General features: G+C 33.2%; 1 protein-coding gene across 1 annotated transcript in view; it reads right to left on the bottom strand.

Moving 5' to 3' along the window:
- Window positions 1-2,102: 2,102 nt before the first annotated feature.
- Window positions 2,103-14,306, bottom strand: part of GALNT13 (polypeptide N-acetylgalactosaminyltransferase 13) — a 500,019-nt gene continuing 487,815 nt past the window's right edge. Inside the window, exons 12-15 of the mRNA XM_015559821.1 lie at window positions 13,908-14,042; window positions 8,778-8,807; window positions 5,293-5,490; window positions 2,103-2,184 (exon numbers count right to left, since the gene is read on the bottom strand). Coding sequence (XP_015415307.1) covers window positions 5,305-5,490; window positions 8,778-8,807; window positions 13,908-14,042 — 351 coding nt within the window. The 3' untranslated portion in view covers window positions 2,103-2,184; window positions 5,293-5,304. The remainder of the gene's footprint in view (window positions 2,185-5,292; window positions 5,491-8,777; window positions 8,808-13,907; window positions 14,043-14,306) is intronic.

The following is a 14,306-nucleotide window of genomic DNA, read 5'->3' as shown; positions in this document are numbered from 1 at the left end:
GATGAGGAATGTCTACACTTTTTGTTGTTTTTTTGAACTTTGCAACAGGTCTTTATTTTTGCTTTATTTCTATTACAGTGTTTGAATCTTAAAGAAACACATTTTCTCTTCAAATTTGGATGTGTATATAAATGTATTTGTCTAGACTCAGCACAATCAATGCCACGGCTTCTTGGCCTATGTCTACTCTGAAATCATGCTTTGTTGTCTACCCGGGGCCCCCCCTGAGAACATAGAAAATAGCCAGCGTTTACAGTTCTTGGAAAACTAAAAGCAAATGAACTTAGAAAGGAAAATAATTGAAAAAAGAATTTGGTTCACCTTCCCAGGGTCTGTAGCTAGGAACCCAAGCTGCCTTTGAGGGACATCCAGTTTGTTTTGGGAGCTGGGACCTCACAGGTCTTCAGTTGTTCATTCAAAGGCAGTTCCCACTAAACTTGGCTAATGACAACCCTCATGCCCTGTAGTTGGGTACTGGCTCTTTTAGGAATGTCTGCACTTTGAAAAGTACACCTGAAGTGCTTCAGGTTGTAGAATTCTTCCTTAGAGTTTTACCAGTATAAAGCCAAAGAAATAATGCTAATGCTAGCCGGAAAATCATACAAGATTTTACTGGCTTTCCAGAGCTTTTAAAGAAGAGAGCCAAAAATATGGCAAGATGTTTCTTCCATTCCCGCCCCCCTTGTCCCCTCCACAATTTCTCTTAGCTGCTGAATGTATTTATTAATGACTAAAATACATATGTAGAGCTACTTTAAGGGCATTTTACATGATGTGAAATACTAAAAGTTATTAGCTCAATTCTCACTGATAGAGTTTTCTTCTTTTTAGTATCTTCTACTCATTCATTTTGCACAAAGGGCTTTAAGATGGAAGTAGAATGTGTGAAGTTAGCCTAACATGACTAACTCCTTGAGCCATAAGTTAACGGCAAATGGTATCTAACAGATTAATGAAAAGTTTCATGGATGTGTACTGAGTTCATTCCCTTAGTAATGAAATTTTTAGATATTCTAGCATAGCAGTGAATCATCTTTTAAAATTAAAATGGTAACAGTGACCTAACATTTTTACATGTAGGAGACAAAAAATCAGGACTAATACTCTCCACCCTTTGCCTACAATTCTGAACAGCATAAGTGACAAGCCACAGTCTCTAGAGTGAAGAGAAAAGGACTGCATGGTTTATGTGAGACAAAGATAGCTGTTAAGGATTGAGTTTCCAACTTTAACTCTGGAACCAATATGATTGTTAAACACTCAGCCTGTGAGAGCACTGATTACCACCTAAACAGAATCTTCTTAAATGAGTCAATTGTTGCAGTTTAGCTTCATCATCTTGCTCCCCGCCACACCCAGCTTGCTGCTTCTGATGTCAGGTCCTTTAAATTGAATTTTCAAACTCTTCTCTTTTTTTGTTTTTTTTTGTTGTTGTTTGTTTAAATGTGATGCTTTTATAACAACTCTGTAAGTCAAGGTCCAGTTTATTGGTTTTTTTTTCTGGTACAAAACTTGGAACTTATTGTGTATGATGAATTAATTGCTCAGAAATAATTCAATGTATGGCCTGCTGTTGACAAAGAAATTCAACATGTTTCCATGAAGGTCCAGTGGAAACAGAGTGAGTTTATAAAATGATTCTATTTCATAATGAAGGTATTTTATAAGGCATTTACATTGTCTCTCTTTCAATCACTATGAAAATAAAAAATAAAAATACCCCTCCCCACAACTAATCCTGTGACATGAGGGCAAGAAAGAGGTGTGTTTTTTATTTTTATTTTAAGCAAACACTTTTTTTAAAGTTTTTCAAATGTTTAATAACAGTTTGCTGTTATTCATATTTTTATGTGCTTTTGATCAGATACAAATTTTGTACGGAAATAAGCAAACATTCCTAAAAATGAATTATAAACAACTGTGTTTTAGAATACTAAAAGGATTTTAAAACTTTCAATTCAGCAAAGTTAATCTTTTTCCTTAATTGAAATAATGGAAAAACAAAAGTGTAGAGACACTTCCATGGCTTGGGGGAAGTGGTCTTCATGCCCCCAAAGTCATGTTCCTCAGCAGCCACTGCTGGGACCTGCTGCCACTGCAGTCCTGCATGGTAGGCACCATTTTGTCTTCTTCCGAAGGTTCATCGAGACACTGGTTACTGTTCACATGTCTCAAGGTGAGTCTCTGGAAAAGATAACCCACAGTCAGTGCAGCATATTAAATCTTTAACTTCACTAGCACATCACATTAAATCTGCCCTTTAAGAGACCTTTATGATTTTCTTTTTAGTATAAACACTGTGATATGTTTATAGAAGGAACTGTGCACAGGTGGTTGTGAATTAATTATTATACAGCTTTCCCTGTCAGGGTTTCATCACTGTCTAATACACCTTTATTTGCAGATGGTTAAAGAAATTAGCCAACATGTGTTCCGCATTGCCAAGAATTCGGGCTCCTTTGCAAAAAGCCCATTTGTGAGCTCTGAGTTCAGTCCAGGGCTGTAAATATTAACAAGCTTTCACAAAAGCCTAGTTATCTTAGGCATGTGTTATTTAGTAACCATTTGGTAAACATGCAAAGAGATGTCACAGCTGTGACCCAAATGAGAAAACTGCTAGAGATGTTTCCAAATACTAAACAGGCCATACTATCTGTGACTGAGAAATTCATTGCATTTGAGTGATTATCACAGTGAAGATCTGTCTTACTTGATAGTATGCCCTCCCTAATTTAGTTTGCATGTCTGAGAATCTTTAAAAAATTTAATACCAAATTAAATCAGGGGTGTGACTGTCACATATTTTTAAATTTATATCTACATTTTATTTTCTTTATAATGATATTCATTAATAAGCATCATCTCAGTACCCAAATGCTGAAATGTAATTCCAAAAAATGCATCATGTTAACTGTCATTATACATCTTCCCTTTTGAGTTCACATTTACATTTTGAAATTATGTATTTTGGGGACTTTACAGATATACGTTTTAAGTCCACATGCTTTATACTAACTTATGCTCACTAATTATGCACATGTTTGCTCAGTTTCATGGGGAATGCCTAGAACCATACTACATAAGAAACTTCGAAGAAGAGAAGTGTTTCAATGCATGGGAGGTGATTTGCAAGTATATCTTGTTTTGAATCATCAAAATTAAAGGTAGGTAATTTTTTTTCTGGCTCATACTATTACAATTGAAAGTTGTATGAAAAAAATGCAGGGGGAATGCAATAAAAATGGTGGAGAAACACTGCCTAGACAATCGTAATTTGTTTGGATTAGACCTGTAAACAGCCTGGACCTCACTGTCCTGAGAAAAGATGGAATGGAAAATAGGCTTGCAGTGGAGGATGCTTGATAGACAACAAGCAGGAAATTAAAAAAGCAAGGTTGCCAGATATGAAGAAGATTGTTACATACCTGAGATCCTCTGTGTATATAGTCCTTTTACACTTGATCTTAGCCAAAAGGCCGAGAAGCGATTATATATAGTCCTTTTAAAGGGGTACTTTTAAAAATATTAGTGTTGTTCTGTCTAAAAATGTATGTTTTCTTTGAAGGACTTCATTAATAGTCAAAAACCACAACTGTAGAGATAACAACCACCCAAACAAAACTCTCATTTTTAATGATGTACAGTAGAAACAGCAGACATGTTAGGTTCAGGCAGCCGTAAGTGTAAATTCCCACCCTTCCACCCCCACTTACTGGCTGTGAAAACTTGAGCAAATTTTTAAATTATTCTGAGCAATCAGATTCTTTGTGAGAAGATGCTCATTTAAACTTATGAATACTTAAAAATGCCCTTTTTTTCTAATTAAAAAATTTGACCTCAGTCAACTATCTTAACTGTGACCCCTTGGCAACCTGATAATGGTAAAATGTTAACTATGTTTCTAGGCAACATTACCTATGGTAAAAATGACCTCTGATTGATAAACTGTATCTGCATCTAATCAACTTCAGTAAAAATGCCTCGTGGGGAGCCAAACTGGGTTTCTCTAAGTGCAAAGACTTGGAGTTTTGCATGTTCCATTGGTTTGCTTGAAGCTCTGCCTATGGAGTTGTTACAGAGACACTGTCTTCTGAGAGGCACGCGGCTATGAAAGCCAGACTGGTTTCCACATCCACCTGATGTGGCTCTCATCCCCCTTGCACAGGGCTGCCAGCTCCCAGAAAGCAGTATGAATTGCGATGGGAAATGAGACAAATTCTGCTGAGAAACAAGTTGTGGTTTCTACCCTAGAATTCTGTCCCTTATTGGGTATTGTATCTACAGTTAAGGTTGCTTTAAAAACAAACTAAGATAATATATGTAAATTGCTCTATACATAAGTTACCATTGTGTAACAGAACCAGACTTTTCCAGCTTCCCAACACATGTTTAGAATGCCCTAGTCTCAAATGTAGTTCTAACCTAAACAACACTCTTCTCTCCTCTCCTCTCCATACCTCTATTCCCAGCCTTGTTATAAGTATTCCAAACTCAATTCCAACCTTTAATGGTTCATCTGAACCAGAAAAACTCCCTCCCTAACTTCTCATGTGTTTTCCTAGCAAGGTAGTGGAAAATATAATATACTTTATTTACTGGAAAATGAACACCTAGACCAATTTCACTCTTTACAAGAATTCCATACCAGTACATTTTTTTAGCATAAGCTGAATAATGATTCATTTTATTGCTTGCTGAGAAGATATTCATAAATCATGCAAGTGACAGAGAAAATGTACATTTTTATAAGCTTTATTATTATAATTATATCATTTAACCAATAATCTTAGTCTTTAATAATGCATTTGCTTAGTGTCAGCTTAAAGTAATAAATTCCAGAAAGGATATGGTGTATCTGCACACAACCAAAGTATCTGAATTGAAATTAACAACATTAAATAATTTCAATGTTCCAAAAGAAATATTTTGGCTATCTTAATTTTCATGTTTTTAATTTTCTTAACGGGTTTTCAGCTCTAATGCTGAAATCTATTGTCATAAAGACAGACTACAGTTAGCCTTAAACAAGAGCTAATATGTCATAAAACATTCCATCAATTATATTTAGGCATATCTATTTAAAATAAAGGAAAAAACCCTAGAAAATACCTACTAATTAATTACAGACTAAATACTACTAAATATATGCAGCTCAGAAGTATAAGACAGAAAAATAACTCCATGGAGAAATAGCACATAAAGATTATCCTTAACCACATATTAGAGAAGTAAATTTCTAGATTTTGATAACAAAAATACTGAGCTAATATTAGTAAAGTCTGCAACACAAACCTCCAAAAATTATTAGAGAACGTAATCAGTAGGATTCTCAAAAATATTTCTAAAAACTTCCGCTCTTGTATAGTTTCTTAGTAGCCATTTTTGCAAAGGGCTATCATTACATATTTCCACAGTGGGCTGTTGGGAGCCATCAGTTACTTTTCTTACTGAGAGACAGGACTGGGTGATTATGTGAAGAAGAGTGTGGGTCTGTTTGACAAAGAAAATAATGAATAATGACAAAATCAAACACAAAGGCAGTAACCAATCAATCATTCTCTACAGCATACAATTTCTACTGGGTAAGAATGGAAGGCGCATGTCACAATAATCGCATCCACGGGCTGTGAGCCACATCCTTTCTCATGGCTTCAATATCAAGTGTATCGGCAGGAGTAAATGAAGGTGGGACTAAGAATACGGAGCAGAGTCTGAGATCAAATGCTGAAAAACTTGGGTAGAAAAGGTTGTATTCTCAATGTCCAAGTAATTAAATGTTTATAGTGCTACATGCATTATTTTGTCAGTATGGGTATTCAAAACCATTGGCTAGTCCACAGAGTTTTCAATCATGGTCTTTGGCTCCCTCTCTCCTTTGCCCTAAACTTCAGTGGATGCCAGGAGAAAATCTAAGGGATCAATTCGCTATAAGGCTTTGCTTTACTTTGTACGCAAACTGTTTCCACTATGTCTTCACAGGGCTAACCTGGTGGTGTTAAAAATGTCCCACATACATATTATCACATTCATCTAAATACCAATTAGGAAGTTAATGCAGGAAGGAAAAAGAAAAAAATATCAAGTCCATTTTGGGCTCTTAATTTGACTTTATTCTCCAAACACAATTTGTAATTAATTTGTTTGTTTCTTATTTTCCATCTATTTTCTCAGAAGGAGCCTACTCCAGGAAGGCCAGGGATCATAACAACCTACATCATCAAACCCAGTGTGGCTCATAGGAAGCACTCATAGGTTTGTTGATTAAACCACTTAGTGAAGGGCTAATGCAGAAAAATATATTTTGATAAAATTAACCACATATTTTGGGCAGCTTAATGGATACAAATCATTGGATTTTCAATTTCGAGGACTGACATCCTACAGTAAAATGGTAAATTAAAGATTTATAAAAGTAGGAAAGGTAACATTATCACATATAATACGTTTTTATTGTTAAAACAGCAATTAAGTATATAATTTGATTTGTTAGAGACTAGTTTGGGGATTTTTCAAAAAGCCAAACTTGAATTTCCTATCTATATTGTTATTTTCTATCTATATTGTTTAAAATTTCTAATTTGATAATCCTCTACCCTCAGTAATTTTTTTTTATTTTGCAATGAACTTTTCTTAGTAAATTTCATGTTGACATCAAAGACCCCAGGGTTAGTGATTCTGAACTTCATGTGTCAGTAAAAACATAATAAATTATAAACTTTTCCTTGGTTTGAAACAAAAACAAAATTTGATTTTACTTATGCTCAGGAAATGTAACTCCAGAACATGAATAAACTATAAAATTTTCCATAAAAAATACATTTATAATATTTTGACCCAAAATGTTTATCACATGAATGACTATTAAAAAAATTCAAAGAATTTTCACTAAGGTACTTTAAAAATGCCTAAGTACAACCTAGGTACTTCTAAGAAAAATTAGAAATCTAAACAGCTCCACTGAGACAAAATCATTTTCTATTTAAAAAAACATTTGGTGCTTTCATTTGTTTGAAAAATAAGAGTTTATTTTTTCTGAGTATTTTGCCTATAAGAGATACCAATTATTACTTTAGGTTTTCTAGTAAGTAATTTTTATCACTTACATTCTGCAAATTTATGTAATAGAGGTCATCTAACTAAACACTCTTCAATTGATATTGTGGGCATCTCTTTTATCATTAAAATAATCTTAAAAACACAGAAAATAAACAATTTCTATAAAGGAGATTTGCCAAAAGTCATTTAACTTTTTCATTTGGGGGCAATCTCTGTCCAGTTTGGAGTGATTCTAAAGAATGCTGTGATAAATATCTCCCAGCATGTCTCTGCACATTATAATCTTTTCTTTAGAAATAATTATTACAAGTAAAATCACAAGGTCAAAAGTATAAACATTTTAATACCTATTAGCAAATTAAAAAAAAATATCTATACTAATTATTCAATAATAGCAGCAACAGCTAATATTTCTTACGCTTATTATATGCCAGGATAGTGGTTGTCAGTTTTACTGCATCTACAGCAACATTGTGTGTTGTCATTAAAAACACTGCTTGACAGATTGACGGGAACATAAAAATATGAATAAAAACACGCCCAGGAGATTTTGATGTATGTGTTTTTGATAGTTCCTTAAATTAACGTTTTTCATTTTTATTGGCTATTCATATTTTCCTTTGCTATTTATTCAAGATCTTGTATCTTTTCATATTGGGTGTACATTTTTTTCTTAAAATTGTTCTTTGTTACATTTGTTGCAAATGCCCTCACGGCTTTAGAAGGTTCAGTCATGTTAACTCAGCTTTGAAGGCAATGTGATATCAGGCTGACATGCAGCACACTACCAGATTTCTCTTCCTACAGCCTTATTTAACACTGACTGGAAAACAGGGCAATATGATCACTAATCTATTATAGCACTACTCAATTTTTCTCCTCTGAAGTAAAAGAATTAGTATTTCCTGGGATTTACAAAATTTTAATCATTGTATTTTAAAATGCATAAGAAAAAGTGAATACTTCCTGCCTTTAAACTTATTTGTATGTCTGCACCTAAAACAAGATATGTCATGGAGTTTCCTTATATCAACTCTGTTGAAGATACAATTACTACTGAAAACCAACTGAAACAGGCTAGTGAAACAATTTCAGAGACAAAAGAGTCATAAATTAGAAAGTGAGACCTTTGTACCTTTGTATTAAAATAATCAAGTAAAAACTTTGAAATTTTAATGAACAAACAGAAGTGACTGTACAGTTGACTGAAGAACCAATCATACAGGTCTCAGTTTAAAAGACGCCATACTAAAATTTAAAATGAAACCTAAATGATTATACATAGGGATAAACAAAGTAAGATTAATTTATACTGTTACAGATATTTAATTTAATATTATTATTGTAAATACAATAGGATTTCCCTTATTGATCAAGTACAGAATAATGGTCATTTAAAATTAAAATAATAAAGTTGTTATTCAAAATGTTAAATGTGATCTCCAGATAAAGTGACCTGTGCATTTGTTAAAACAGAATGAGTAGTTTAGTAAACCAGTAAAATGTTTAAGAAACAAGAACTAAAATGGCAATACTAAACTATTAAATTTCCTATTCACTAATTTATTCTACATAAGAAATCACAGCTATGGGTCAATAGGGATATGGAAAGGCAACACTTGTCTGATACTGGCAGCCTTCAAAAAGCAAATCAAGCAACTATTTTTATTAGGAGTGCTACACAGGGAAATGTCTGGGTTGCCAGTTAATAGATCACTTACCTTGAAATTATATTCCCATTTACCTGCTTTCTGATAAGGTAAATAAGAGAGGTTATAAGTAAAGTCTACATATTAGCTGCTGTGATTTGGGTAAATACCAATTCTACATATTTTCCTACTAAAAAAAATTCCTTGCCTTATGACTCTGAAACACTTGATACAGAAGGATATTGAATTCATAACAATATTTTCTCAGTCAACTTGCTCAGTCACATGAAAAACGACTTATTTTTAGCATCATATTTTGCTCCCCTTTTTATTTTGTTGCATAGTGTTTGTTGAGCAAAAGTGTTCTGTTCCAAAATTAGACTGTCACACTGTATGTAGCTGCCTGGATGCTCAAAAGGAACTGTGATTATGTGCACTTACTGCAGGAAAATGAGAAATTCAAAGGGATTGAAACATGATTGCAATGTTCAAATGCAATACAAGAAAACCTGAATTAAATAGAATGGATGAATGACAGACCCTTATGAAAATAATTTTTAAAGTGGTTCAGTGAGATGAAATGTAGGGTTCCCCCCCTCCCTTTTTGACTTAACTCTGAGTCAATGGGTTTTCATAGCACCAAAGTGTTCAGGTAATTTATTCAAGTGATGCTAGATCAGGTGAGGAATTTGCAGATTTGCTCATGATGCTCGGTTGCCCCTAAATCAAACATGTTTAGCCAGGAAAGGTGATATTGAGTTAAATTCATGGTTGTGTTATTTAAGAAATATTTCAATAAGAAAATAGGGCACAATATTTTTAATCAAAGTTAACCAAAGACATAGATTGCTTAACAACATATACTTTATTTCACTCAAATAAAAGTAGAAGCAATTAGATATGAATTGTATTATGAATATAGATAAAGTCTAAGCAATTAGACCCTACTGACAAAGTAGTTTTATAACGATTTGTCTCAATAGACAATGCTTATTGCAGGACATCTTTCCAATGATTAAGGAGAAATTCGATGTGAATAAAATTTGGTAACACAAATAATGGATAGTATTTCTTTCTTTCATTTATAACACTGTACATTAAACCCACCAGATCATAATCATTGAAAGCATCTAATTGTTTCTAGTTTTCCAATGACCTCAAGAATGGAAAAATGTGGAAAGAATGCTCAATTAAGTGCCAGAAACCTGTAGTGTGCAAACCCGGAGAAGGCATTTAAATACTTTAAGCTATGTTTACTAATGTGAAGAATACAAGCAAAATATTATTATCTTACTAGAGGCCTAATGCATGAAATTTGTGCAAGAGTAGGCCTTCCTTCTCCAGGCTGCCGGCACCAGTTTCCCTCTGGTACCTAGGACCCAGGCTTCCCTCTCAGCCCCAGCTTCGTACAGAAGGCCGTCCGGAAGGATGTCCGGTCTAATTAGCATATTATGCTTTTATTATTATAGATAGGACTATCATTAGAATTGCATGAGAAAACAGATTATAGGCACTCTGTATACTTTATTCCCTTCCACTCCCTTCCACATGCCCATCTACAAAGTAAACAAACCAAAGCAACTAAATAGATTCCATATTTTGAGGCTTTATGACACAGTTTCCATTTTTCTCTGGATATTCCCACAATTCTGTTCTTATTTATGACTTACTTTTCTAAGACTGAAAGGATTCCAGGTGATAAGGTGATGGAATATTTCAACTGTTCACACTGTGAGATTCACAATTGCAGTGATAACTAGCTTCCTTTGAATACTTTATTAGGACCTAATTCTGCCTCCACTGCCGGCGGGGTGATCTTTGTGCTTTAGAGTTCTGCTGATAAAGGCTCAAAGAAGAGAGCTTTAAGGGAAGTTTCAGCTCTATAATTCTGTGAATACCACCAACTTTTATTCTGCTTTGAAACTGCACCACCTCAGAGGTTTCTCAAAGAATAATTTTGCCTTTGATAGCAATAGATAAAGAATAAATTAAAGAAGTGGCAAGCAGCACTTGTCTACCTTTCACTGGTTGTAATATGAAAAGACTAGAAATACTTGGCAGTTACTCCTCGCTCCTGACTTTGCGCCTCTCACCTTCTGCTCCTGTTCCCTCCCCTTCTCTCCTGGAAGCCTTGTCGTTTTCCAAAGTATATATGCCGTTTCCCAACTTTGCAATATTTTTCAACAGCGTATAAAAAGACTAAGGAAGATTAGTAGATATTCGGCCACTGTGTAGACCTGTCCTTGTTAAACTTTAATATGTATGTGAATGCCTTGGGGATTTGTTGAAGTACAGACTCTGATTTAGTGTGTCCAGGGTGATACCTGAGATTCCTAACTTCTATCAAGTTCCCAGGTGCTGTTAACTAGTCATGGAATCACACACTGGGTAGCAAAGATGGGGACCATTCTGTAGACTAAAGTGGCCCTAAACCTAATATTTAAAAGAAGAAATGATCATAAAAAGTAAATATATTCCAATTTTTTTAAAGTCGTTTCCATTTTTCTTACTTTTCACAAAAAATATGTTTTTTATTTCAAAACTGAAATGTCCAGAAAGGCAATGCATCATTCCTACAGGTATTCTATTATCTTGTGACTTCTCTATATTCTGATTTACACATTTATAAATTTGGCAAAAAAATTTACATTATGATTTAAAAATTTAGACAAGTTGAATATCACAATTTAATTTTGAAAACAAATTTAATATGTATGTGAATGCCTTGGGGATTTGTTGAAGTACAGACTCTGATTTAGTGTGTCCAGGGTGATACCTGAGATTCCTAACTTCTATCAAGTTCCCAGGTGCTGTTAACTAGTCATGGAATCACACACTGGGTAGCAAAGATGGGGACCATTCTGTAGACTAAAGTGGCCCTAAACCTAATATTTAAAAGAAGAAATGATCATAAAAAGGAAATATATTCCAATTTTTTTAAAGTCGTTTCAATTTTTCTTACTTTTCACAAAAAATATGTTTTTTATTTCAAAACTGAAATGTCCAGAAAGGCAATGCATCATTCCTACAGGTATTCTATTATCTTGTGACTTCTCTATATTCTGATTTACACATTTATAAATTTGGCAAAAAATTTACATTATGATTTAAAAATTTAGACAAGTTGAATATCACAATTTAATTTTGAAAACATAATCATGTAAGGCAGCAAATTAAACTGTTATATAATTATGAAGGTGATTAGATCATTTAAAAATAAACATTTCTTAATACTATTAAAGACATAGTATAAGCTTTATTTGTATGTGTTGTAGAAACAAAATTTCCATGATAAAAATAGTACAATAATCTAAAACTGCTGCAAAGAAATAATGCTGGCTCATCCAATTAGTAAATTTACAAAAACTTTTTCTTTATCTTAGGTGAGACTACCAATTTTTCTTTTCACTTTCCTTTCAAAATCCCTTAGTATTCAATAATCTTCCTACTGGCTGATAGAAATATAAATGAAAACATATGCCTAATTAGCAACAATAGTTATTTCAGAAATGAAGACACTTGAGTCATGACTATAAAAGCCATTATCCACTCAAAATTATAGAAATGTTTAAAGATTGAGTGGTATTTTAAAATTCAACAACATTCATTCTTATTAAAAATATACACATTCTCTTACCTTTTCTTAAAAATATATGCTAGATTATTTTAGCACATTCCCAATAAAGTCCTAGGATCCTAGTGAAAACTAAAGTGCAACAATAACAACAAAAAGTTTTATTTAAGAAAATACTTCTTTCGGGATTTCTCCTTTTTCTGTACATTTATCTGCACTTCTCCTCATAGAAGTAGGGAACTGACTAGAGAAAGGTTCAAATTTACTCACACGTATTATTAGAGGAAATGTCTTCTATAGCCTTAATATACAGGGTGGTGATGACAATAGGTGAAGAGAAAAATAATGGTGGTCAGATAAAGAAGATGAATAAGTATTGAGAGGACCAAAGAGTCTGGATGAAACACAGTGATGCAACACAGGAAGGATTCATGGAGTTTGACTTAATTATATCCCAGAAACTTGGTAATATTATATAAATCTTAGGGACAAATTTTAACCCTATGTAACTAGCTTCAAATCATGTAAGAATTCAGTAACTTTTTCTGATATCCCACTTAAGAAATTACAACATCATGCAAATTAAAATGACATTCAAAAAGTTTTTAAAAAGAAGACCTTGTTAAAATATCAATATTACCAACAAATCTGCAGATTAGTTTTTAAAATGTTACTCTTGCATAGTATTTTAAGCTTTCATAGAAGACTGCATTTGTGAAATTCATTTACCTCTATTGTATTATTTATCATGTAAGAATGAGGTTTACTTCTTATCTTAAATAAGTCACCAACCATTTAATAAGGTGGAAAATGTAACCAGACAACAAAATCATTTTATTAAGCAAAGAGAAATGAAAGAAATGAAGCTGTTTCAAGGTAGCTTCCTCATGCAGAGGAAAATATTTCTTTTTTATTAGCTCCATCTGATGGTTGGTTTGGTGTTTACACACTGCCTGGCTATAAATTCCCAATCATTTTATTGGTTTTTTTCTTCCTCTCTTCTCTCAGAGAGACTTGCTATATTGGGAAGAGGTTGCTTAACTGATTATGTACCTAATTAGTTTACTGAATTTTGCAAAGTATTTACTATTATAAAGAATGTTCAAGCTAATCTTTATTTTTTTTCCTTTAAAGTGAGAAGCACAAATATCAGAGATTACAACGGTGTAAAATTAAAAATATGAAACTATTGCTGATACTGTTCTGTATGTACATCTGCAAACATAACCCTCAGATAAGCATAGCCTGCCCTTTGCCTAATTTATGTTGAGCATGTACATATGATAACAAATTCTAAGCACATAAAAGTGACTTTATGTTTCTCATTCATATTTTATACTTAAAGACTAGTTTGGCAAAAACCTTCTTATATACCATCCTAATATTATGTAATATGAGCATACATGCTTGAAAGTGCAGTTTTTCCAATGCAGAAAAAAATAACTTAGGGTTTAAATATATTTGAAATGCAGGGTGGGGCAAAAGTAGGATCACAGTTGTTTTTATGGAAAATAATACAAGAATAAACTCTGTTTTATATACTCACAACTGTAAACCTACTTTTGCCCCACCCAGTATTAATTCAGTTGAAAGATTCCCAAAAAAGTAAATGAAGGAAAATACTATACCTCAGCATCATATTCCCATAACTGATTTCCTCTCATGTGGTGGCATTTTAACATGATTACAGGTCCATTGAGTCTAGAAACATCCAAGCACAAGTCATCGGTTCGGATTTCTTTGTCAGCGGTATAAGAAAATACCTGAAAATATAAAATTCAGCTAATAAAATCATATCTTCTTAAAAACAAAAAGTCACAGCATAGCAGGTTTATCTTTGAAAGTTTTCACATCAAATGAACTTCTCAAATGATCTCGGCTGTGTGATCTTGAGAAGCTAGCTAGTTTATCTCTCCAAGTCCTTTTCTTCAACTGCATAATAGGGACAGTGTCACATGTTTTATACGGTTTTTGTGAAGTTTCAATTTAACAAACTAAATTATGAAATGCTTATTATTTACCTGCAA

This window comes from Myotis davidii, unplaced genomic scaffold (assembly GCF_000327345.1).
Source record: "Myotis davidii unplaced genomic scaffold, ASM32734v1 scaffold753, whole genome shotgun sequence".
Classification (NCBI taxonomy): Eukaryota; Metazoa; Chordata; class Mammalia; order Chiroptera; family Vespertilionidae; genus Myotis; species Myotis davidii.
This window is presented reverse-complemented; position numbering and strand designations above follow the sequence as displayed.